General features: G+C 42.5%; 1 protein-coding gene across 3 annotated transcripts in view; it reads left to right on the top strand.

Moving 5' to 3' along the window:
• Positions 1–3,294: 3,294 nt before the first annotated feature.
• Positions 3,295–27,443, top strand: part of KIAA1549L (KIAA1549 like) — a 136,610-nt gene continuing 112,461 nt past the window's right edge. For all 3 annotated transcript variants that reach the window (XM_064452791.1, XM_064452789.1, XM_064452788.1), the window contains exon 1: positions 3,295–3,686. In XM_064452791.1, the coding sequence (XP_064308861.1) occupies positions 3,527–3,686 (160 nt within the window). In that variant the 5' untranslated portion in view covers positions 3,295–3,526. The remainder of the gene's footprint in view (positions 3,687–27,443) is intronic.

The raw sequence follows: 27,443 nt of genomic DNA, 5'->3' as shown, positions 1-27,443 counted from the left end.
TCAGCTCCCGCAATGAATTGAGGCAGCGCGAGTCAAAGTTTTGGTAGGATCGTGAAATACTACTGCTCCCCACCTAAAGGGCTGTAACTTCCTTATAGGCCTATAATGCGTGTCTTGTGCGGTACAGAGCGCAGGAGCACTGGAGAAATGCTGTAGCCCTTCCAGCCTCTCTTCCTACCCTGAATGACGCCATGACTTAAATGGTCGCTCTGACACCGATGAGATCCTGCTGTGCAGGGAGGCATATTACATCGTGGATAAGATTTGGTGGTGATTGATAGTAATTATATCTTCTGACCTTTCACCTGTAAGAAGGTGCATTTTATCTCTTAGGAGAGTTGGGTACATGCTTTAAGCAGATTCCAGTAATTCTAGCTGCTCCTGTCTTGCGGAACAGCACTGACTGTTCTTTGTTAGGACAATGAAGCTTCATGCCGAGAGGCTGAAATACATATTTGAACAGATTCTTCTCCTTAAACCCTGAAGTAGCAGGTTGGGAGCATCTATACCCTGTTGGTAGGGGTGCCTGGAGACGGGACTCCATTCTGTGGTTGATCCATGGAGTGAGTTGTTCATAAATTTGGCCTGTTTATTCATCAAAATGAAAAATGCCAACTGTTCCGTTGCAAAGATAGAGACCATGGCCTGCTACCTGCTTTGTGGAGAATCTCATCTCTGAGTGAGGTTGTCATCTATGGGTTCCTTCATAAAGACAAGCAAGACTCAAAATGATTGTGGTAGGTCTCCTGCAAGCAAGGCAGCTTTGGATCTAGGTTTTACTCCTTATTTCAGCCAAGGTCGTACAGATGGCATCAACCTATCGCTCTGGGGCAAAGGTTGGAGAATCCATGCAAACATGAATTTTCATATCTCTCTGTAAGGTTTATTATGTAGCATGGTAGAGTAGTACTGTGCCCCAGTGAGAGACATGCTGGTCCTATGGAGAAATACTCAGTACATCTCCTTAGCCAACTAGAGTAGATCTTCACTGGCATGGAGCATCTTGATTCTTTATCCATAAGAAGACATCTCTTCCAGATCTGGACAACTTCCTAGCATTAAGGATTCCATAGTTGAGAGGAAACCAGAACCAGGTAGGTTACAAGTACGTACGCTCCACCTCCCTGTCCCAAAAGCGTAATCATGGAAAGGAACACGTCGGCAGCATGCGTGTGCTGCTTGCAAAAAAAAAAAAAAAAAAAAAAAAAAAGGACCTAATACCAAGTATGCAGAGCACGTGCACACTCTAGGAGATGGTATATGCAGGAAAGCAAAGCTCGGCACCAAGTACAGACACACAGATACCCCGCAGAGGTTGAAATTATCTTTCTGGACAATGAAGACATAGAATTGGTAAAGGGGTACGTTGAGGAAATAGCTAACTACAGTTACTTGGGAAAACTTCAGTGATTTTTCACTAGCTGTAAGAGTTCCTACCCAGTCATCGTTCCGGAAAATAGGTGTATTAAAATCCTTTGAACTACCAACTAAATTTGCTAGGGAAAAAACCCCTTATATTAATATACAAAATACATACACATGTGTACTGTATAATGGAAAATTATGAGATGACTGTAATGGTTAAGAGCTAGGCCAGGAAAAAGCACTGTCAAAATTAAATTAACGATGGATCTATTACAAAGATTGCATTATGACAAAACTTAGAAAAATATGAAAATAATGAAATGGGTTTTACACAGGACTTCCTAAAGATAGCGAAAGGTACCACCAGAGGGCCCTGCACTAACTACGGTGGCCCTAAATAAACCGGAGTGATGAGTAAGCTATCCATTTTACTACAATAATCACAGAACTGCCATCTTTTCTCTGTGGATAAGCATTAGTAGTCATCATGTGAAAGCTAATTTTGCTTAGATTGAATTAGTGATTTGAGGAAAAAGTGACTAAAACAGCACAAATGGGACGTATTAGTGGCCCAGTGATGGTATTGGTGACGTTCTGAATGAGCTAAACTAGTCAGATAAGTATGTAATTATGGGTCATCAGGACTTCGGGGATGCTGTGAGTCGCTGGGTAGCAGGATGTAAAGCTGTGGCTGGCCTGTGCTGGGGCTTGCTCTACCTCAAACCTGACTTCTAAGACTTTATCAAAAAGACAACAGCATCCTTTCTGCTGGAATTGCTGGGAGGCCAGGGCAGCTTTCCCACGCGCAGGTGATGCTGTGCCCTTTCGGAGCGCTCGGGGGTCCTGAAGCACGTCCTGGGGCTAGCCCACCATCGCTTTGCTGTTCCTCCCCACGATCGCTGTCTGTTGCTCACAGACATGATCTGGGAACAAAAAGAACTCCAGGAAGCGGTGCCAGGAAAGAAATTATATTAGAATACATTACCTCTGCTGAAAATACTAATTACGGAAAACATGGACTGAATTGCCACGACGTTCGGTCTGACCGTGCCTCTTGCTGGGTGTCACCACCTCTGATCTCCAGAATACATTTTATGTACCGGTTGTCTCCTGGTGTACCTTCATGCATTGCAGAGGCAAACCTCTGTCCTTTGATGCTCCCTTTTCAGCCTGGATGTCTGAGCGTGGTCGCGGGTAGGGAGGGAGTGACCCAGTGCGTGGGTATGGGCGAAGGGTGGCAGGAGAAGACCTTTCCTGTGTTTGCCCACTGGGTAGCTGAGGACATAGCTGCCCATTTGCTCGACCCCTGCGGTATGCTCCAGCTTCTTCACTCCCAGAGCTGTTTCTGCTCTTGCAGAAATGCTGCCAGCGGTGCTCTGTGCTGTGGCAGGGATCGGGCTGCTTTGCATGAAGAGCCGCTCGCTGGCACCTCAGATGATGAGGGCCATCTTTGGAGGTGTCCTGGCCCGGAGCCTCACAGGTCCAGCAGCTGGGACTGAACGGCTCCCGAGGTGAGCGGAGAAGGACTTCGAGCTTTGCCAGGTCACAGAACCACTGCGAGTGGGCGCAGCTTTGTTTACACCTAAAAGGTGGTGCTGGGCACAAGTCCTTAAACAACTGAGGGAGGGAATGGGGGCCTTCAACGCGACCTCCAAGGCGGGGGGGGGGGGGGGACGGACGCTTTTCCCCCGCCCCGTCTCCCCCGGCCGAGCTCCCCGCGGCTCCGGGAGGGCTGGGGAGCGGCCGCGGCCGAGCCGCGCCTCGGGGCGGCGGAGGCGGGCGCGGGGGGCCGGGCGCCCGGCGGGGCGGCGGAGGGGGGTCCCCGCGGCCCCGGCAGCGCCGCCCCCGCTCCCCGCCTCCCCGCGCTCGGAGGGCGGGGAGCGGGGCCGGGACTGGCGGCGACGTGAGCCCTTTGTGGATGAAGCCGCCTTCCGCGGCGCTCCCCGCGCTGGAGCCGGAGGGGCCGCGCCGCCGCCGCCGTTGAGGCGCACCGGCACCGCGTCCTGCGGCCGCCCGGGCAGAGCCGCCGGCGCCATGCCGTGCCCGCAGCTCCTCCGCCGCCGCCGCCGCCGCCTGCCCCGCGCGCAGCCGCTGCTCTAGAGCCCGGGGCGGCGGGGCCATGGGCAGCGCTGCCCGCTGAGGGGCCGTGCGAGGCGCGGGGATGTGGCCGCGGGCGGCGGGCGGCGGGCGGCCCGGCGGAGCCCCCGGCACCGCGCCCCCGCGCAGCGCCCCGCCGTCGGGCGGCGGAGCGGGCCTGGCCGGGGCCGCCGTGCTGCTGGGGGTGGTCGTCGCGCTGCTGCCGAGCGCCCGGGCCGAGGCGGGTAAGGAGCGGGGCGCGGGGCCGCGGGGGCGGGCGGGGGGCGCCGCCGGCACCGCCCTGCCCGCGGAGGACGCGCCGCTGGCGGGTAAAGGGCGGCTCTGCGGGGAGGCTCGGGCTTCCCTGCGCGCAACTTGCCGTCGCCTGCAGAGCAGCCTCACCTGCTGCAGTGGCAGAGGGTCTCCCGTCTGCCTCAGCCCCGCTTTCAAAGGCGAGAGACTGCGATCGTGAAACCGACCCTGTGCCCTGTAGTACCCTAAGCGGGGGAAGAGCCGGGCTCTTCCTCATTGTCTCCTGCATCCTTTTTTTACCCGCTCTTTGAACAGGGGCTCATCTGTGGAAGGGGGATGCTCAGGCTTTCTGCCTTCTCCTGTAGGCGGCCAGCGCTGCAACCATCTCCCTGGCTAACGCACCAATAACAGCTTTTCCTCTGGGACAGGCTGGCTGGATTAGCTCTTGTTCCTTGCAGAGAAAGAGGGACGGGCAGAGGCTTTTGTTAAACCAAAGGAGCATTTCTAGTGATTCTGTGTGTGTGTGGCGGGGAGGAGGGGAAGATCAGGAGGGGTTAGGAGAGGGCAAGCTCTGCTGAGGTCTGAGCGCTACATCTCAAATGCGGCTGAGCGCTCCAACAATTTCTGGGTTATATTTTTCCTATTTTCCTTGACTTTTTGAGCCAAGCAGTATTCTGTGCTCTCCCGACTTCTTACAGCAGTCGATATACTCAGTGACCTCAATGCAGAAATGATTACTGCTGCTAGTAGTCGTTGTGTGTGCCAGATACAGATGCCAAGTATAATTCTAAGGCTATGCTAAAATAATAGAAAGAGGGTAAAATTGATATATGGCTAGTTTAATCTCACGGATTTTAGAAAAGAGTAGGGATGTGGATCCACATTTCAAAGCTGTTGACATGAATCTACAGTAGTCATATACAATTGCTGCCAGTTTAAAAGCCGTGATATAATAGGGTTTCTCATTTGCAGGTTGTAGGTTGGTGGAACAGTGCCTCATACTTCATTACTTGTTCTGAATATGTAAATACTGCTGTTTGATTTATCTCTGTAGATAAATTGACCCGTGATCAGAGGTTTGGCTAATTTTTCACCTGTGCTTCTTGACAATTCAGCCTGGCTTTCACATAAGCTCTTGCGCCACGTCTAAATTATGAAATGTACCTTCACTGGGAGGTAGCCAGCCTCTCAGAGCTGGAATTTGGAAGCTGAGGTATTTCTGACAATGCAACAAGACACCTCGTTACACTTGATCACTAGATTCATGAGTAGAATGAAAACTATGAATATTCTCTTTCTTCTGTTGTGGTGTGTATGTCTTTATAACACAGCCATTATCTCACTCTGAAGTGAGGAAATCCAGTAGAGTTAAAAATATATTTGTAGGTAACTCATAGCCTAGAGCTTGGAAGAAGAAGAGGTGAGAAGCTGCAATAGTGCCAGGCCAAAGTACGTAATGATAGTATGTATACCACGCTCAGCGAAAAATGCTGTCACCGATAGGCATTAGCTGGGAATTTTAGACGATCAGGTAGTTATGTTAAGGTACTTAATCGGCTGTAGTTAATATCTTTGAGCATTACAGCTGAGATTGTGAGTAAAACTTTATTAGTCCTGTGCAGTGTTTATCATTAGTTATGATTGTTTAAGTGCCTAAATTGGGTGTCAATCAACATAGAAAGCTCTGTCTTCCAGTGAGATACTGAAATCCTATCTCCCATTGAAGTCGGGCAGATGGGTACTAGAGCTAGATTTTCAGTCAAGAACATTAGTTTTGTGCAGGAAGGTTAGCTTCTGTGTGTAAGGAGTTAACTTCTGTATGTTTCCATAGGGCAGTCTACATGTAATTCTGGATTTCTCATAAGCAAGTGTGCTTTTACTGATTTCTCTGATTATTACTGTGATGTATATGGTTCATATAGCAGGTCTACTGCCATGAGGTCCAAGCGGTGTTACGTGATGCATTAAATGCTGGGAAGAGTGTTTGTCGTGCACCATTTTTACTACAGTTTTCTCCACTGGGGAATATTTGCATCTATGGGAAAATTATGTCTGTACATACATACATGCTCACAGATGATTACTTGGCTCTTCTCTTGGGTTTATGTGCAACACATGGCATCCCTGTGTATGAAGATGAAGCGGGGAACTGGGGGCATGGAGGGTGAAGAGGAAAGTTTTACTCTGGTGCTAGTGCTTCAGAAGACAATTCAAAAGTTTCCTCATCTCTGAGACTATTTTAAATAGCTGTGGTAACAATATTCCCTCTGACCTCAGTAAAAATTCAACACAAAGGGAAAAAGATCTCCCTGAAAAGAGATCCTGACAGGATGAGGCATTGGGCTACCAGGTGTTGGGAGCAGAGGTGTTGGTTATCTCTGTGTTAGGGGCTCAGAACCAGATCTCAGTGCTGGTCAGTGCCTCGGGACACTTTCACCATTGAGTGCAGAGGGATTAGGTTTCAAACAGGAAATGAGAAGCTTTATTCTTAATTTAGAAGTATTTTATGCTTCCTTAGCTGGGTACATACAAAACTGCTCAGTGACATGCAGAGTTAATAACTAATTTCCACAGTATGTCATCCCCAGGACCACCACTTGAATTCAGGTTGAAAAAAAAAAATTACATTGTCCACCATAATCAGAAATACATAACTCTGATTTCCGATGGATTATACAGTAATGAGTGCAAAAATTCAGGCAAACTGAATGTGTCAGTCAAGAAAGGAAAAAGTAATGAGCCAAAAAACAATTGAGGGAACGTGCCTTTTTGGGTTGGCTCCTACCATGCTCCAGTCATGTAAAGCTCCCTTTTGAACCAGAGGCATGTACTGCAGGCAGCCATTTTCCTTGGGGGAAGAAGAGAGAGGCAGTTTCTGAAATGGGTGTAGCTTTGACAGGCAGCTGCTGAAAGCTGATCTGGTCTCGGCAGACCATCTCCCAGCTGGTGAATACACATGGCACTAGTGTTTGAGTAAACCAGAGGAACAGGCACATTGCTCACAGTTGTGTTGCCCATGAGCTTAACCAAACGGTCAGAGGGGCTGCAGTGGGGGGCCTGGGGAAATAAAGTTTTAAGAAACATTAAAATACACCTTTTACGTTTTCCATCATCCTTTATGCTTGTTTTTGTAGCCTGTTTGAATGATAAACTTGTCAGGAAAAGGTCAATTTCTTCCTGTTTGCTGAACACTAATAGGTGAGATCTCACCTTAATTAACAACAGTCTCAAAACCAGTAACGACACCTCCAGTGCAGTGGCTGCTTCTCACAGCTGGAGCTTTGATTGAACAACTTGGAGAGTGCTCTGTGCCAGCTGCTAAATTGCCAGTCCCACCTCCTACGGACTGTGTCAGCTACCCGAGCACGGACGCAATGCCTCTCAGCTCCTGAAACTCCACAAAAAGTACCAGAATTGGCACATCTGGAAGCATATGGGTTGATGTTTCCATAGCCACAGGAGCTGCCACAGAGGCGAGGGCCACGAGTGTATCGGGGTGTGAGTCCGTCCCTGGATCCAGCTCTGTGTTGAGGAAATTGGTGAGGACATAGGAAAAGGCACGCTACACCTCCTGTGATTGCTCTCCAGAAGTATCAGTCCAGTATTTTAGGAAATAAATAGTTTCAGGTTGGTCACGTTGCTCTTTTAATGTTCTGTCTGATTATATCAATGAACAAAATACATGCTGATATCTCAGATACCCTGTGAAAGGGTAGCGAAAAGTTCAAATTCTGACTCATTCAAAACAAAACAGGAATCCACAGCATGAGCTGAAAGATTAAGACACGAGGAGCATGCAAAAAGATGCTGCTTTGGGAAGGTTTGAGGATTTGATGGGTACACTTGGTATAGATCCACCAGTCACAAGGTAACTTCTTCCAGTACATTCCTGGATCTGAGTTATTCCCCACAGTGGCTGACAATAAGCGATCTCATTCTAGTATCCATATAGATACAGGATAGTTTAAATTCATATATACTCAAACAACTTTGATGAAACTGTACCTGTAGTTTAAGATAAGCAACTGGTATGTCAGATGAGGTGCCCGTGAGTGCCTGTAAGGAATGCTGACTGGCTGTTTGGTGCCTATGGTTAGGGAAGAACTTTTAAATCTTATTTTCAGTCATGTTCAGCCATCCAGTAGTGTATTGGATATGGTGCATCCTCCTAATCTTCACTGCACTCTTTTCTGAAATCTTTTACACTTGCTTGAGGTCAGGTTGATGAACAAGAGGAAGGGGACTGTAAGTAATTTTCTGTTTATGGCATTTTCTTAGTCATGTGGGAATGGTTGTTTCTGCTGAAGTAAATACTGATGATACTTGCATATGAATTTAAGCTTCAATGTCCAAACATGTCAACATTTCATTAAAAAAACCTGAGCGTTTCAGTGGTTGTTTACTGTTTTAACTCCCTTCTGCTGAGCCCAAGGAAGGAACTACTGCACTTACTGACTTAATCTGCATTTCACTGGTAATTGCGGGGGCCGTGGGTAAGACACTGCCTTCCTACTAGCAGGGTGGGATAGCACTGGTGGGCTTTGGACAGCTAAAACACCCCATAGAAAAACATCCCCAGTGAAGGCATTTAGTTAGAGGAAGTACAGGATACAGGAGAAGCAACTTCTCCACATCTCACACAGAGCAGTTCGCCGTTGAAGTAGTTGTAGTATTCTCGGTACAGCTGGTCTTTGTGCCCGAGATTGCCTCTTGAATACTAAGGGTCAGGTTTGTGAAGAAAAGCAAATGTCTTCTAGAAATCAGTTTAAAAAAATTCAGGGAAATAACACTTGTATACTTGAGTTGAAGGTGTGCAGGACTCTTTCTACCAAAAGGAAAAGAACAAAAAAAAAATCCAGGTAAAATAGATGGGGACAGAGCACAGCAGATATACCTGCCTGAGTGAGAGAGGTGCTTGTTCAGAGACTTCCTTTGGGAAGGTGAGAGCACAGCTGTACAAAGGACTGGAGATGAGGAACTTCCACCACTGTAGCCTGGGTGATGCATCTCCTTGCTCTGCAGCCTTCTCTGTGACTGTGGGGTCCTGCTATTTCTGGGCTCATGCTAGGCTAAATTGTCCATTATCCACTGTTCAAACAAACAGCTTCCTTTTGTGGCCCTTGTCACCAGAGCGTTTGAGACTTCTGTAGTCGTTGCTGGGTCACATACATGTAAGATAGGAAAGACACATCCTTATTTTTACAGTTAATGGTCCTGCCCATGATACTCTCACATTGTCCTCTTCATTCATGGTTTGAGGCTAGGTTGGCAGCTCCAAGAGGAGTTGACCAGAAGATGGGCAACTGCTGTGAACTTTCTCTCTTTCAAATGTTAGTGAAGCCTAAATCCTCACACCCATAAACTGCTTAGTAATACCGTGCTTACTCTCTTCCTGCCCTGCCTAAAACCCAAATACACAAAAACTGGATCCACAGAAAAGATTTTTAGATTCCATAAATTAATCCTCAGAGTTTATCAAGAAAGTAATGAAATAATGTTTTGAAAAAACCACCAGGCTCTTCCCTTCTCCCTCCTTAAACATAATTTTCAGTAGTTTTAGATTTGAAAAGGTCTATGACAGAAGATCTGGAATTGAAAAAGATGCAATTAAGAGCAAATTCCACTTTGACTGACATTTTAGTGGCAGTCCTACATACATGCAGAAGGATATAAAGGGAACATCTGCATTTCATACCTGTTGTCACAAGAAGAAAGGCCAGTAATGTTCTTAAAGTCTGATACGGAGATACAATGCTGATAGGTGTCTGAAGCACATCTTTGAGCACAGATGATGCTTTTAAGGGCCTCCCAGCAGCAGCTGTAAGTAAGTGACTCAGTTTGACTACTCCATTTCAAAAAAAGGAGTTATTGCAGAAAATGGGAAGGCTGAAGACATAAGTTCTATGGGCCCCTTTTGGGTGAAAAGAAATGATAATGTTATTAATATTTAAATAAGAATTGCTATGGCAGGTGTGAGGTATCTACAGTGTGTATAGCAAAATGTAGTGCACATAACATTTCTGTTTGACCTTGTGGTTAAATCAGGGAAAATTATCTTCTGGCTTCTGAGAGCAGGAGGACGGAAGGAAAAATGAAAGAACATTCAAAGATGGAAAAAGTAAAAATCCAGATTTAGAAGACAGTGCCCGTTCCCACATTTTCTCCGCCACACATTGCTGTAGGTTTGAAACTATCTAAAATACCTTGTTTATCATTTTATCACCTGTTAGCTATATACTGGTATTGGCCTTTAAAGGGAAATGCCCATGTTGATTCCTACTGGCTTTGAATAGGAAGAATACATGGGAGTGATTAGATGAAAAACTGTGCAAGACTGTAAACAGGAAACTAAGTGTTCTGAGAATAGTCTCCCATTTTCAGGTATTACCATCAGGTTTGATGCATCAGTTGGGAAAGCAGCAGTAGCTCTTCTTTTGAAATTTCTGAATTGCCTTCACATGTAGGCATTTTCCTTATTACGACTAAAAAGCCTCTATGTTGAATGCAGTGATTGTGGTTGTACACGATATACCTCCTGATCATGTGTTTTCCTAAGTGCTCATGCAGATGGGTGGTGATAAAAAATCCCTGAAGCTAGCCAATATAAACTAAAATCCATCCGTATACCAGGTAATAAAAAAGCAGCAGAACTGTCCTGCATCACTCTACTGTTTAGTGTTATGATGATCTCACTGCAGTGCCTTTAGCTGAAAATAAGTAAAAAGTTTTTAAATAAATTGTTGCCCTGTGTTTGAGAGGTATGGATTTTGTAAATTAAACCTTACATTAGTTACTAGCTAGGATAACACAAGAAAATTGTTACATAAACGTGTAGCTCACAGTGCTTAGACAGATTTTTTTAAGTGTTCGATAGTCAAAGGAAGGCTAAACATTTAAATGCGTGGAAGTTAAAATGTTTAAAAACAAATTCCAAAGACATGGGAAACAAAGATGTATTAGTTTTCCGTGGTATTTCTTAAACAATGAAATAACTGACGCCAGCAAAATATGTTGGCAACCAATGTAAAAATTGTAAGAACAGGGTTGAAAAACGGAATTTTATCCTCAGCAACAGTTTATTACCAAATAGTTGTTCTTTGTTTTGAAAATTTAAAATATTACTTAGATTTTGTGATGTTGTTCATCACTGAAGTTTTGAAAAGATGATTTAAAAGCAATCATTACAGACTTGCCTAGTTCTTTCTTTGCGTAGTTTTTTTGTTTTTACCTGATGAGTAGCTTTGGCAGATCAATGTATCAGTGATGAAAACTTGGATTTTTAAAGGGGTCATGGCTAGTTAAGAAAGGGAATGCATTTTTACAGTTTTTTATCATTGTAGTGTCTTTGTTCCAAGGTCTTTAAGCTGATTTTTTTAGGGGTAGTTTTAAGAAATCCTTAAAATTGATGGTTTTGGTTTTATTTAGCATATTCTGGCCTGGTCTTCAATGATATTGTGATTTTAAAAATGATTCTCTGATCTTGTGGTAAAATATCTTGGCTGAATGATTTTAAGATCAATACGGGCTTGATTGTGGTAGCAGGTCAATATTCTCAGCTACGTTTGTCTGAATTTCTTGATGCTCACCAACTCTGAAAGTCTCAAACCCTATTTTTTTCATGCTGAGTACGGCTGCTGCATTAGATATAAAAGTAGACCTGAAAAAACTGTCCATTGTTGACTGGCAGTCCATAAGCATATTTGAAATTGCCCAGCTTTTGCTCGGAGTGGTTAGTAACAGCGGTGTTTTCAAAGCTGCAACCTGTTGAATTTATCAATATATTCTCCTATGCAAGGTTTGGTATCCAAACCCATTGCTATTTAAAAACAGAAGTTTGACTTACTGGAGAATCAGAGCTTGGGCTTTAAGTTGGCTACCAGCAGTGGTCTTTTGATAGGTGGATAAGTGGGAGTATTGATTAAACATTTTATGGGGTGCTGTTTGTGGCTCTACTGCTATTAAAAAAGCGCATTATTTTCTATACCTACCTTTTATTTTCTTTGGCTAATGAAATACCTATAAAAAGCTTATGGAGTCCTGTCACAGAATTAATACGTTATTATTGAGTTATTTTCAAAAGGAATTTTACCAGTCTGTCACCTACCAAGAGCTCTGAGACACCTTTATGTTTTACTGAGAAGCCATATACAAAAATCCTGTTGACCAGCTTGGGTCATTCCTGAGCCCATGCAGAATTTCTGTCATCTCACATCCAAAAGAATAGTGCAAGCTGGAGAAGGGTAATGATGGGCTGCAAGAAGGAGTACAGAATATGGAAAGAAATGTATTGGTAAAAGATTTCAGCAAAAGCAAGTGTAAGGTCCTGCACCTTTAAAAGACTATATGATCCTACCTAAAATTTTTCAGGGGCTGGGCAGTTCAGCACAATTATTGGTGAAGGGCATTACTATCATGTTTGGAAATGTATATAATTGCAAATCTGAATTTGTCCCACTGCATTTTCTAGCCACATTATCTACCAGACTGAAGAGCTCCAAAATCTCTTTTCCATGCATAGCTACTCGTACACTGTGATCAAGTCATGCCTTTCGCTTTGAGTTCTCAGATGGTTCAATCAAAGGCTTATTTTCCATGCCTTTCATCATTCTTGTGTCACTGCAGCCTCCAGAGCTGGTCTGGTATTCCTGGTTCATCAGGAATGGGCATCAGCATCAATGTCAGATGTATTATAGGATTTTGTAGTAGTGCTGATCTCCCCATATGTAAGAATTGAATTAAGGTTACTCATGTAGGAGTTCCCATTGATCTGATTATTCACTTCTGCTTCCAAGATTTATTTTTTTGTAGAGTAAGTCTACTCTGCAGACTTCCATATAATTGAGAGCAGTGAGATTAACAACCTCTGAAGCTACAGTGCTTCTACTTGTGGAGGCTGCGGTCTGCTCAGTAGACATAACCCTTCATCATTTTTCCTCTCTGTAGACACTCTTACCGCATGAAATTGGTCTATAGTCTTTATTTCCAGATGTGTAATCAGATACTTGACTATATCTGCCTGCTTGCTTCATTGGTCATCCCCTTCCTAGTCGTCATCTGAGAACTTCTGTCAGAGATAGTTTTGACTTCCTCCAGGTTACTGATAAAAATGTTGAGTGCAAGGCTGAGAATCCATCCCCATCGGTGTCTGTTAGAAGCATGGCTGCTCAGTTAATCATTTAAAATCTATTGCATATGCACCGTATTAATTTTATATTTTATTAATCAAAATGTGAGATATAAAGTCAAATGCCTCATTGAAATATAAGAATATTAGATCAAATTTGTAGTCTGACAGAAGTATAAAATTATTTTGAAGTGATTAATTGTCCATAAAAATTCATGCCTGGGCATTAATTATTCCATCCTCTTTTTGTTCATCATTAATCAAATCCTTTCTCTGCTAGTCCAGTCCATCATCATCATCAATATCAAAATCTCTATTTGACAGTTCCCATTTACCCTGTTTAAATGTCACAATATTATAGAACAAAGATAAATACTGTTCTTTGTTTGCTTTGTCTCCTAGCACTAGGAATAAAGGGGCAATCAGCAATTGAGGAAGAAAAAAGTCTAATTCAAAACCAGTCAATGCTCCTTCACACTTCCTCTATCTGTAGGACTTGCTGCCACAAAAATGGGTATTTTAAGAACCCTCAAAATGTAGGTCTGGTGCACTCTTTCGCAGTGCCTGCTGCACTGACTGATGGAGACTGGATGGATCCTGTTTGCTTCAGGGTGGCATTTCCTATGTACCTTTATGGACAAACAGAGTATCCAAAAATTTAATAATTAACAGTAAAAGAATATAAACTATAAGAAGATGCATGGAAAATAAGCTCCTGGAAAACCAAACACTGCTTGGGTGCAGGGAACACTTCTCCTGACAAGCACACCACGTTGAATAGTCTTTCTAGGTGCAAACTGCAAATATTCTTTGCTTTGTAGGCATTTCAGGCAGAGGTAATGGGATGCTGGGTGAACATTGTTAAGACTTTTTCTGTCTCAAGAGTTGAGATATTAGGACTGTATTAGATAGAGCTCGACTCTTGCGCTTCTTGCTATAATTTATCTGGGAGCTGGTAATACACTGGTGAAGAACCTGGCCCGGGTGGAGCCCATAGAAACTCTACTGCTTGTTTTCATGTGGGCGAGATTTCAGTTGGTTTGTTTTCTTTTCATGATCACCTTGTCTTCATTCTTTTTGCAGTTTGGGTCTCAGTGTCCTGGGTAGAAGACTGGAATGGTGTTTTAATATTAATCTCCTTTTTGTCCTCTAAAAGGCCTCAAGCCAGCCACTGCAATTAGTGAAACACTTTGAATGCTCGAAGGGAAGCACATATAATGCTTATCTGAAATTGGACTACAGTCCTCCAACACACTGCAAAATACCGATGCCTGTTAGATGAACTTGCTGGGCAGTGTATATTTTGTTGAAAAGCCAACAGCTCATTTGAAAAATCAGCTGTGAATTAAAAGTAACAGATAATGGGAACAGGGCTGAGATAATAAAGTATGGAATATTCAAAGTTTATCAGATATTTTAATATATCCAATATTTTCAGTGTAATGCAGATAATTAAAATCAACCCAAAGAGATAATCTTACAGGAACATATTCTTAGAAGGTGATTTGTTTTCAACAGTATTAACTGTAGGCTACAGTAATGTAGCGTAATATGCAGAATATATGTAGGATAGATTTCTGTAGCTATTATTACAACTGTCCAATCAAAGAAATCTCTCTGTATAATTTCTACAATTGTTTAACTGCTAATATTATTCTGAAATTGTCTTTCTAGGCAATTATTGCTGAAATCAATGCTATCTACTTGTGCACACAGAGAAAAATTCTTAACATTATTGTAGCCATCTTAAATTCACTGTATTGATGTTGAATTGTTTAAACTATTTGGGTATTGCCATGAGAAATTAGGTCTAGCCATGGGTATCTCAGCTTCCAGATCTGGCCTGGTCCTGCTCGCGTGGGAAGCGTTCCTCCTGGGAGGAATCCCAGGGACCTCAGTGGGTGTGGACTGAATCTCTGATCTGCAGGTTGGGTCTGAAGTGTGGGCTGTTTGTCCAGTGAAATACCACTAAGTTTATAGAGGTACACCTGGGAGAGGTGTTTTCAGAAGAGGGAATTTTGCCTGTTTGTATTACAATAATGACCAAGGAAAAAGGCAAAACTGTTATGGTGGGCATTAAATATATAGGATGACACTGATGCTTTCCTAAAGTGCATGCTTAAACAAATCGAAGTTGCCATTTTAAGGTGCCCAACAAGTTGTACTGCTAATCTGTTGAGCCCTTCAGTGACTAGGACAATGTAAATAAAACACAGTAAGGAATAATCTGGAAGCTGAATAACTGTAGTACGATATTCAAGTTATTTATGCCTTGTTAAAATTGGTTTTCCCCCTTAAATAAATGGTTGGTTGTTTCAGCAGATATAATTGTTAGCCAGACAAGAGAGTACGAATTTACCTGCATTAGTTAAACTGGCGTAGTATTGAGACATCTGTGCCTCTGCTCTATGTGGGTATGACATTTCCAGGAATACCATGAACTTTATTTCAGTTCAGAGTGGCATGTAATTGTTGTTTTGATAATGTTGACTTCTCTTTCTAGAAAGGAGAGAAATACAGTGATATGTATATTTTAGGTCGTCCCACTCATGCCTTTTTTTGTTTTTACATCCAAATACGCTTGGTTGAGAGTGAAGACACTCAACCATATTGATTCATGCTTCTCTTTTTATAAAAGAAGTAACATCTCTCTTGGTTCCTTTTCTCTCATAGAAAAAGAGTTTGGGAGTAATTAACTTCAAAAATACTTACTTCTTACCTCACATCATCCACTAGTCAGCTACCAGGTTCGTAAAACAGTAAGCCAGTTTGTGTCTGTGAAAGCTTCTGCAAGCAGCAAATTCCACCTTCTCAGTATCTGTGTGTATCTCTGGGCATTCCAGCATATCTTGGTAGAAATAACATGGTTTTGCCTTTTAAGCACTGAATGTGTACTTTTCAGACAGATTTATTAATTACAGATCAGCTTCCTCTTTCAGTCTTTTTAATATCAGAATAATGTAATTCTCTTCAATACTATTTAAACATATGAAAAGTTAAAAAAACCATGGTAGCAATTATATAAAGAAATGGTCTTTTATTATTCTATTCCTGTATGAAGTAAGACTTATTCCCATCAGAGTAACACTTAGAACCCTGTTGTTCTATCAGTACCTCTCTCAATGATAATCTAGGCATTTATTCTTGTAAACAACTGAAGGATTGCCATTTTAGCTGATGCCACAGGTTCCTTAGGGAAACTATTGTTTACAAATAGTACTACTGCACCTTTGATAATTTCCATGTCTAAAAGGGAAACAATCTCACTTTGGAGCAAGGAATATACTTCATTTGCTTTCTGTTTAACACAAATGGATTCTTATAGGAAAACTTAGACTAAATGGAGTTTTACGCATGAGTTCATTTTTTGTTCTTAAAATATATACTGACAGTATTGGTAAGAGTGGCACTTAGATGAGGTTTCTGGTGCATGTTTTTGTCAATGGGGTATAATAGGGATTATTTTAATGTACTTGCCAATGTGTATGTATCCCATTGTGTGCTAAAAATAATTCTTAGGAGTATTTTTAGGCTCACTTTAGGCTCATTTTAACAAGGTTAAGCTCTCTTGCTAGAGAAAACATAGTGATATTCAAGAAATAAGATATTGAAGTCACTTAAACAAACTTCTCCTGTGGCTCCCCCAGCACTTGTAGGGAGTTTGTATTCTGTCAGCTGGGAAACTAGGGCTAGTTCTTAATCTTTTTGAAGAAACAGAATCATACAATCATTAAGATTGGAAAGACCTCTAAAATCATCAAGTCAAACCGTCAGCCCAATACCACCATGCTTCCTAAACCATGTCCCGAGGGGCCATGTCTACATGGTTTTTGAACACCTCCAGGGATGGTGACTCCACCACCTCTCTGGGCAGCCTGTTCCAATGCCTGACCGCTCTTTCAGTAAAGACATTTTTCCTAATATCCAATCTAAACCTTCCCTGGCACAAATTGGGGCCATCTCCTCGCATCCTATCGCTGATCACTTGGGAGAAGAGACCAACACCCACCTCGCTACAACCTCCTTTCAGGTAGTTGTAAAGAGTGGTAAGGTCTCCCTTCAGCCTCCTCTTCTCCAGGCTAAACAACCCCAGTTCCCTCAGCCGCTCCTCACAAGACCTGCTCTCCAGACCCCTCACCAGCTTCGTTGCCCTTCTCTGGACACGCTCCAGCACCTCAATGTCTTTCCTGAAATGAGGGGCCCAAAACTGCACACAGTATTCAAGGTGCGGCCTCACCAGTGCTGAGTACAGGGACACGATCCCCTCCCCGCTCCTGCTGGCCACACTATTCCTGATACAAGCCAGGATGCTGTTGGCCTTCTTGGCTGCCTGGGCACATGCTGGCTCATGTTCAGCCGGCTGTCAATCAGCACCCCCAGGTCTTTTTCCTCCAGGCAGCTCTCCAGCTACTCTCCCCCAAGCCTGTAGCGTTGCATGGGGTTGTGTGGCCCAAGTGCAGGACCCAGCATTGAGCCTTGTTAAACCTCATACAATTAACCTCGGCCCATTGATCCAGCCTGTCCAGGTCCCTCTGCAGAGCCTTCCTTCCCTCGAGCAGATTGACACTCCTGCCCAATTTGATGTCAACTGCAGACTTACTGAGGGTGCACTCAGTCTCTTCATCCAGATCATTGGTAAAGATATTAAACAAGACTGGCCCCAAAACTGAGCCCTGGGGAACCCTGCTTGTGACTGGCCACTAGCTGGATTTAGCTCCATTCACCAAAACTCTCTGGGCTTCGCCATTCATTTTTTAACCCAGTGACGAGTACACCCATCCAAGCCGTGAGGCACCAGCTTCTCTAGGAGGATGCTGTGGGAAACAGTGTCAAAAGCTTTACTAAACTCCAGGTAGACAACATCCTCAGCCTTTGCCTCATTTGCTAAGCGAGTCACCTGGTCATAGAAGGAGATCAGATTGGTCAGGCAAGACCTGCCTTTCATGAAGCCATACTGGCTGGTCCTCATCCCCTGGAATAGTAATGGTAAATATTCTTCCAATATTTTGGAATAAAAGAGATAAACATAAGCAGAATTTGCAGGGTAGTATTGCTTATTTTATACTGGACCTCATGTTTAAACCTGCAGTTCTCACTTCCATTTTCTCCTTGTCTTTGTGTGGTACTAACACATAGTGTAAGTGAGCCTTCCTGCTGCCAGAGCAAACCTCTGAGGCGAGAGCTAGGGCAAAAGAGTGAGTCCCAGCTAAAGCACCAGCAAGTCCCAGGTGAAGCACCAGCAGATGCAGACACTGTCACGTCCTCTGGTCTGTGCCGAGTATGTCCCCTGCTGCATGGGCTCAGTGCCGATGTGCCAGAGGTCATGCAGGCAGTGGTGAGAGCTGGTCAGCAACCCAGAAAAGGCAGTGTCTGTGGCGCAGTGTTTTGTTGATTCATCTGGAGTTTTTAAACTCCTCTGTGATGTTTCCATGTTGGAAATGGTACCGCATGTGCTACGCATTTAGTTTTGTGGGGCTTCTGTATAGTAAGTATTTTCTGCATTGACTGCGTGCTCACTGTTCCTCAAGTACTGGATCGGCACATGTCAGATACTTTATGGCCTTTACTGGAGAGGGCAAGTGTGTGAAAGGTATTGGTTACACTAGTTCTGTTGTCTGCTTGGGCTTTGTTGCATGGCTCCTGGTTACAGAGACCCTAAGAGATAAAATTGTGTATGCTTATTCATATCATCAGCTTTAAAGAACTAATGTACTTTAACTAGCATTTGTGTTGACTGCACTGACAGCAGTATTTGCATTCAATGAATGCAGGCTTTTAAAATCCATGTTATTGCATGTTTTGCTTCGAAAATTTCATGAATTGCAGGAGCATCACCAATGCTGAGTTAGTAATACAGTCATAGATCTTGCTGTATTGAAAACCATTTCTTTTCTTCATGTGTTTATTGTGAAACAGTTATAATGGGCTAGTTCTCTCACTGTAAATCCAGAGGAGACAGAAGGCACCTATCCATTTTACTGTGACTTATTTATCTACCTGTGGTTGCTTTTGCTGAGTCAATCTCAGTGTAAAACATCAATTTTTCATCTCCGCTTTCTGTTAACTCTGGTCGGCTCAGTTTAGACATTCTGTGTAGTCCCAGTGCTATATCCCTGCTACAAGTTTACAGTGTTAACCATCTCAGTGTAATATCACTTTTTTGGGAGGTTTTGCAGAAAAGAGCCAATATAGATCTGAATGTATTTCTCCTCGGTGCCATCTGCAAGCAGTGATGCTCTCTGAAGGCAGTGGACCACCGAGACCTGACCACCAGTATGGTAATATCAAACACCTCCATAATACCCGGAGAGGCTGCTTCTTTCTTTGCACCATGAGTCTCCATTTAGGCTTTGTGTTTGTGCATTCACTCAGGCAGAAACACGTTATGCATTTCTAAATTTACATATTTACCTAACTGTTTTTAATAGTTGTTTTTTCAGGCCAGCTGATTCATACACTTTCCTGAGTATTTAATTTGATTTCTACATTAATTCCGTATCAGGGAGTAATTAGAATGGACAAAGAAAGAATAAGGACTTAAGTTATGAAACAAGATGGCCATGTGAATTTATTGCCTGTGGTTCTTCAGGACCCAGTCATCTGCTACAACTTCTTTTAATAGCTCCTTCTGACTTTAATGTGATCAAAACAAATGTAGCGTTTTGTTCTTGAGTTACATTTGGATTCTGCTTCTTAGTTGTTGGCAAAAATCCCATTGAAAAGGGGTGGGAGTGCTGACCCTGAAATTTGGTATACCCAAACCTCTGGGGAAGTACTGCAGAGTCTGCCTAAAGCCCTTCGATATGTGGTTATCTTCCCTTAGTCAGTTCACTAAGCGATGGTGCTGGCAGAAATCTTTAACAAAAGTATTATTGACTTCCATGGGATTTTGTAAATGCATCAATTTGCAATACAATTTGAAAGGTAACATGCAAGAAACACTAGCTGACATTTTGTAATATTTTACTTGCTTTCCTAAGGAAACAAAACAAAACTAAAGCAAGGGATTTACCTTCCTTTCTTTTCTCAGTCCATCTGAAATGCCGACAAATGTACAGCCCTCCCCTGTAAATTTTTAATCCTTTGGCTGTTTCCATCAGGTTTGTCAGAGATAGAGATGTCTGCTATCTCAGGTTCTTCCTGCTTTCATAAAAATCTGCGCCTGCAAAGATGGAAGAGAGCTGATAACAAACACTCTGCTGTTATTGGCTGTTTCCTGATGCTCCCAGTCAGCAGAAGAGTGTGTTGGAGCCAGCTGTCTTGGGGGGCAGGCGGGGAGCCGCCGTCCGAATACGTGGGAAGGGTTAGGGTTTCTGGGGGACACTGCGGGGCTCCGAGGTGCGGGTGGTGGGAGCTGGTGGCACGCGAGAGACAGGTGGGAAGAGGGGATGGGGCTTCTGAGGGTGTTGGTGGGAGCTGGGACTACTGTTCTAGGAAGATGCCATCCCTGGCAATTCCAGTTTTTTTTGTGGCAGGAGGGCCCTGGCTCTGACCCTGGCAAGCAAACCTGAGTTTTGCCGTGATGCTGGGCAGGGAGTCGTGGGCTGCTTCTGGGCTTAGGGACAGAAAGCCATGACAGACATCTGCCGTGACTTCCATGGAACCAGCCACTGTAAGTGCAACTCAAAAGACATTATAAACACAGTTGTTGATTCATTCAGGCAACAGGCAGTACCAAGGAATACAAATTAGCTCTTAAAAGGTCTGGCCTGTATCTCCAGGTTTTCTTATTTGAAACAAAAATCCTGTCAGTGCAGAGTTATACAAACACGTATGCGCATGCAACAGCCCTCTTTCATTCCGTGTGCATTTTCCTGCTGAGTACTCACTTGCAGCTCCAAGTCCTGCATTTATCACCCTGGCAGTAATTGAAACTTTTCAGCAGTTTTCCACAATGCTATTGCCATTCTATTAGAAAGAGAAAAAAGAAACGCAACCCCACACCAAAAAAACCCCTCAGTGCACATTTTAAAGAAGACAGAAAATTATGTTCTCTCTTCCAAGATGTCTTGCAATCAAGGTATCAAGTGTCAAACACTCAACATATTTCTGAAAATAAATTGTGAGGTTTTTTTTTCTCTCTGAGAGATTATTTAGAAATTGCTAACTAGTATCAAGTTTATGAGTTAATCTCATAAAGAGGTGATGCAGATCACTGGTGCTCAGCCTTTTCTTTGGAGTGAGAAAAAAAGGACACGGTCCAATCTGTAATTTTCAGTTCAGTGATTTACATTACAACAAAGTATGATTTATGGTTTTATAGTAAAACAAGATGAAATAAACGTAAACTTTTGTGCAAAAAGAGCAGTATGTTGCAGTTGGAGCTTGCAGAAATTGCTTAAAGGTAAAGGCTTCTGTTCCTTGCTCATCCCAGGTGCTGCCTCCTGGAATGAAATTAAGCCCTGCTCATCATTGCCTGGTAGCTGGGTCAGGGCTTGTGAAGGTGCTTCCATGGCTACAAGAGAGTAAAGTGAGGATGCCAGTGAGAACTCACTCCTTTTTTGACTTTGCTGAAATGTCCCCGTAATTCTTTTGATGTGACAAATTGATGCAGCAACCTGTCGTGTTACTCCCTGTGTCCTGATATTAGATGGTTTAGATAGTGGAGTAATAGTGGGTGGGTATAATATTGCAGCTAAGATTCACACCAAGATTTACATCAAGGCTTTCATCGGCCTTAAGCTGATGTTTTACAATATCCTATTTCTTCTCACATTTGTTCTTTTTGGCCTTTTGCCAAGGAAAAAAAAATACTCAGAAGTACGTGAGGATCTCTAAGGCTCAGTTTTAAAACTACTACAGGTACTTCAGACAGCAGCGCTCAGTAATTTTCAGTGAGAGAGTAGGTACCAGAGCACTGACTGCTGAGAGTTACAAAGGTGTTTATGTGCCTACAGTTGCAGATGGGAGCCTGCAAGATCACCAGAGTAAATTAGGCACAGAAATTTTCTTGCCTTTTTCAAGGGGCTCGTGGCATCTCAAGTGAGTAGGTGTTAGGCAGCTCTTATAGTTGGCAGCTCCTGCAAGTCTTACGAGGCACTTACATGCATCATTTGTAAATCTGCCCCTGAGGCACTCTTGATGAATTGTTCCAAGTGCTGTATTAGTTTTGTGTTTGTTTTGTCATCCATGTAGGCACTGGCTTCTCTGATCTTGTTTGCAAGGTTATGTATTGCAGGTTATTTTAGTAGTAGTTGCTCAGCTCAAAGTATCTGTATCTGCCTTTACTGTTAAATGGCAGAAGCACAAGCCCTTCATGTTGCTATTACTAAAGAATTAAAAATAGTTGCCACAAAACAACGTTCATTTTGCAGTAGTTAAGCGGTGTTGATACAATGTGCGTGGGTTATTCAGTACCGCCTGTGAGCAGAGACTGCTGCTTACTTCCCTGTCTCTGACCTATGGCTTTCGAGATGGTGGACAAATGCCCTTGTATGGGTGAGAAGAATCTTTGCCCCGAGCATGTGCCCGTATGTATTTCTTGCTCTTTCATATGGCAGTGAATGTTTTGGTAGCTATGATAGACTGGCATATTAAGTAAACGCCTGCATTTGTTTGTATGTAAATGTCTTGCTTGTATACAAACGTGTGTATTTCTCTGTCCCCCTCCTTTTTTTTCCCTGTGTTTCTGTAAGGCCAGCATCTGTTTATCTGAAGGTGGTAGCTTTAAAGTTGTTGGTTTTGTGAATATTTGATCTGATATAAGGTGCCTGGCTCTGTGATTTATATGTTAATAGATTAACAATCACTGCAATTTTGGAATATATGAAAGAAATGGAAACTAGCTCTTTCCCTGTCTCTATTTCCTCAAATTTGTATTCACTCATGATTTGCATTTGACTTCAGAGCCACCCACACTGCTTCGCGCAGGTTGGTTATACCGAGAGTGCTACTGTAACTGCGGACGACTATGCAGCAGCTGTGCACAGAGCAGTGTTTCCCCCTTGCGCTCTGAGCACGGTTGTATGTTTGCCTTTCACCCTGCAATGAGGAGCAAGGCAGCTCTCCAAGGTTGGCCAGCGGATGCCAAAAGGGTTACACCTCTGCGAGACACTGATTCAGGATATTGAATTGAACTGTCTGTAGGATTTCTTCATGTTATCAGGATATTTAACCTCATAATGCTCCTTTACTTTTCCAGACTTTGTCTTCCTTCCAAACTATCCTATATTTCCTCCATGCACAACCGCATTAGGCACCTGCCCAGCAAGAACTGGGCAGAACACCTAGAAATAATCATGCTGGTTTGCCCTTTCACAAATTCACAAAATTATTTTGCAAAACTTGAAAGAGTGGAGGCAGCGTTCCAGGCGCAGCCGCTGGCTCCCTGCACGCCGGCTGCAGCACGCGTTGCACGCACACACGTACACGCAGCCAGAGCTGGTGTGGCTCTGAGGATGGGGTGCTCCTGCGTATGCAGTACGCAGCAGCGTACTGCAGATGCTGCAGTATTTCGTACCAAAGGTGTCACGCACGCTTTGCATGTGTGCTTTAACCAGTGCATTGCCACAGAAGGGATGTGTGCATTTACCTGGTAGTTCCTGAGCCTCCTAATACCTCTTTCCTTGGTGCTCAGTCATGGAATGAATGTGACAGGAACATAAGAACAGCAATACATTTATTAGAGGATATAGATGAATTCTTCTGTTTATCCCATCTGCTCAACTCTCTGTATGTCTCCATCACCGTCATCTTCCTTGGGTGATGGCCTTTGCTCCATGAGGAAGAAACGCATTAAAATTCTTCAGCCTGAAAACAGGTGAGCGAAGGGAGATTTTTGAAATAATAAATTATCATTCATGGAAGCGATCATGGTAGTGAATAGAGAACCATTACTGACTATATTCATTTATTTGTATTTAATTATTATATATCTCTCTAAACTCGGGCTTCTTACCACTAATCGATGTAGAAATACTGGACTAAAAGGTAGTAGTCCTTCCCCAACAGCTAATAATGCTTCTGTGTGCTGTTTGGTTTTCTGCTGATGGTGCAAAGCCTTCTCCACAGCTTTGAGTTTAACCTGGAGTAGTTTTCTCTTCAGCTTGGATTCCCAAATGACTCTGTGGGTATTTTGTGCCATCCAGCTAATGCACTTCCTAAATCAGGTGTTCAGGAATAAAATGTGAACATCTTTCTTCTGGCACCACAAAATTGATTTTTGCACCCTTTCCCCAGCGATGCTTTCTTTGGTGATGACAGCATTTGCAAGTGAGAAAATGTCTGTCTTCCACTCTTCCTAGCTGTAAGCACAGCAAATTTATTTTAGGGAACTGCATGGGACATTTTCTAATTAATCTTTTCCATAAATATTGAAATTGTGTTACAGGTTTGAGATCATGGGAGCTAAACTCAACTCAGTGGCTTTGGGTTGTTTTCCAATTATCATTGTGCAAACATGAAGGAGAGATAGTACAGGAAGGTTCTCTGAAAAAGCTTTCTGTTCTGCCAGTCTAATATTTTTTAAATCAAACCACTTCAAATTTATTCCGTAAACTCTATTTTTCTGGCATTCCTAATTCTTGGGAGACTCCTGAATTCTGAATAGATAGTGTAAAACAAGACATGAAGGTAGGCTGCTACTTATCCTCAGGAAACTTATTCAATTCTGTTGGATTAGTGCTTTCAGAGCTTTTGATCTGTATAAGCATAGTTTAAGTCTTGATTGTGAACAGGATACATTGAGCAGTGTCTGTCAGCTAGCAGTGAAATGGAATCAGCATTTTATTACTTAAAACACTGGAAGTAATTTAATGAAATTAACAGAAAAACAATTATATCAAATTGCTATGGAAGGTATTTGGGCTAGAACTGCAGTATAATAAACTCATTAATATCAAAATGGAAAATCATGTGTAGTGTAGCACTAATTAAATTTTTGCATCTTTAATGAATTCATTTCTAAATACAGCTATGAAATCTCTTACTGATTTCATTGCGGTGTTGATTTTTCTCACCTTCAGTGTATTCACTGTGTTGTTAACATCATTTATATGAGTAGTTTACACTAATACCTCAAGGTATACATTGATAATGTTACTGTTTTTAAGAGTTTATTGCATTAGGAAATCTGAACCTAATACACACCCCGTAATTTTTTATCTTAACATCTGATACCTGTTTTTGCACTGGCTTTTTCAATCTCTCAGGCAGCTCATTTCTCATGGCAGCATCTGGATGGGCTCGGTGGAGCGAGCTGGTGGGGTGAGGCACGTGAAGTACCTTCCGTGCAACTTCTCACCAGCTGAAGTGTGCCCAGCGTGGAGAGTTTCTGCATCACAAGCAGAATTCATTTGCTATTAATTTACTGCAAATTTCTAAATGTTGCTGATCAAGTTAGGAGAAGCCTCCATGTTACTATTTTTATTGAATTGCTGTTGGTAGCACTCCAGTTTGGTCCTACCACTACGATGATACATCATGATTTACTAACTATTGTCTTCTTTACATATTTAGCAGAATTCCCTGTTATAGAAATGAAACAGGTGAACTGTTATTAAACTATATATGTTAATAATTAAGTGGGGAGGTGACTGGATTTTAAGTCACAAATGTAACCAGTACAATTTACAGCTCACACTAAACTGTGTTAATTATAGCCAAGGTAAGGAGTTTTTAGTAGTTGCTGGGATAACTCTTTTTTTTTCTTGCTTGCATAGTGTTACCAGACATCAGCTCAAATTGTGGAGTAAAATCATTTAACTAGATCTATCTTAAAGGTTTTAATTTCTTGTCTCCTAGAAATTATTATTTTACTTAATGCAGAATTAGTATTCTATTTGATGTGTTATGACTGCAAGTAAATAAGGATTGTTCTATAGTTAGTAGTTGAAAATAGGTTTATTTGTTTAGTAGATTGCTTATTATGTGTATTCCCTATGAAATTTATAGTGGCCTGACCGGTAGGCTTGTAAAATGTAGTGTATTAATGCATTACAACCGAACTATTAATTTTTACCCTTGCATGATTCACCTGGCCCTTTACAGTCATATATTTGGAAAGAATAAATGCTGTTACCTTAATACACAAAATTCAGACTTGAGAACCTGTTGTTGCTATTGTTTTATTAGTGTATAACCAGAGTGATGGCACTGAAATAGCAATGAGGATACAAAGAGGGTGCAGAAGTCTGGAAATAGGTAGGCTAAAGTTGCCTTTGCAATGCTTATACATTACAGAATAGACTTTAATTTCATAGTCTCTCTTCTTATTTATTTTTTAAGCCTTCTAAGGTTTTTATCTATTTCAGTAAGGAATGGATCAAGCACTAAGAATGAACTAGGGTTGTGAAATGAAGGTTGTTATCTGCAAGACCATTGCCTCAGTTGTAGGATTTGGAAGATGTTTTCTGCTTGGACAAAGAACTGCAGAAAGGAAAGGTCTCTTGGGACAAGGCAGCTGAGACAGGAGTTGTTTGTTTCTGATCCTAATGCAAATAAATGAAAGCAAATTTGAGGCTTCTCTCTTTCTGAGTGTCTAGTTTGAGAAATCTAAGGCCTAATTTTTAGTTTGTGTTGAGAGGAGGGGGTTTTGACAAGCTGCCAAATTCTAACAGGTCTTTAGAATGAGCGAACTGTCATTTTTCAGTCTTGTAACCAGTAGATTTGGCTGGATACTCATAGGGATAGTTAATGACACATTTCTGACAGTAAGATAGCACCTTTTTTGTATTTCACACTCCTGCTCCAAAGCATCTGTATGCTTATATTTCTCAAAGAAAAAGCTCCGTAATTTTTGAGGGGGCAAATAGCACATTTGGTCCCTAATTTTCTTTTCTTAAAAAACTTAATGTTTTGTTGAAATGCCACATCCCTACATCTCCAAATCAGATTTAAGAATCACCTGTATATAAAAACCTCCTCCTGAATATTGCAGTTTATCAAACGTGCAAGGAAACGAAAATAGAGCATTATGGAAAGAATTCAGCAACCTCAGCTACAGGACACCCCATCAGTGATGCTTCTGATACGGCACCGCCTGTCACATTAATTGTGTCAAGATCAAAGCTGTAGATGAGATCTGGGAGTTGAACTCAGATGTCCTGAGTCGCAGGCCAGTACATCAACTGTGGGGTGTTTCCTGCCTTCCCTGCATTTTAAGTCTTCGATTGTTTATGATTCAGGATTCTTTATGGAAAGGGCTTCACAGTGTTAGCTCTCCTTTTGGAAGGAAATTTTCATTCCCCTCTAAATGAGCTGCCAGGGAGGCTACCTGGCAGGATGCAGTGTGGCAAAAGTATTTCAATCTTGAAATGGTAATAAGTATTTACAACTATTTCTCTGGAGCTCTTTAGTATTGTTAAAATGAACAACTCTAATTACAGAATATTTGCTGAGGCTGTGATGACTCAGCCACTGGTGCAATAAACAGAGGAACAGAAACACTGTCCTCCCCTGCTTGGAAAATGCTCCTCCCGTGGTTTTTGTGGCATGAGTGACTAGAGTTAGCACCACAAATGCAGCTGTGATTCTGGCTGCCCTTGACCTATTGGGCTTCCTGGTGCATCAAAAGCTCACATCAGCCATTTTTGAAAGTCTATTAATACACAACAAAAGTTAAATAATTATTTAGCTTTACGTCTGTTTGGAAAATGTCCAGTTGTAGTGAACAACCCTGAGTTTGCTA

The sequence above is a fragment of the Phalacrocorax carbo genome, chromosome 5 (genome assembly GCF_963921805.1).
Source record: "Phalacrocorax carbo chromosome 5, bPhaCar2.1, whole genome shotgun sequence".
Lineage (NCBI taxonomy): Eukaryota > Metazoa > Chordata > Aves > Suliformes > Phalacrocoracidae > Phalacrocorax > Phalacrocorax carbo.
The sequence above is the reverse complement of the archived record's forward strand: the minus strand, read 5'-3'. Positions and strand labels throughout refer to the sequence as shown.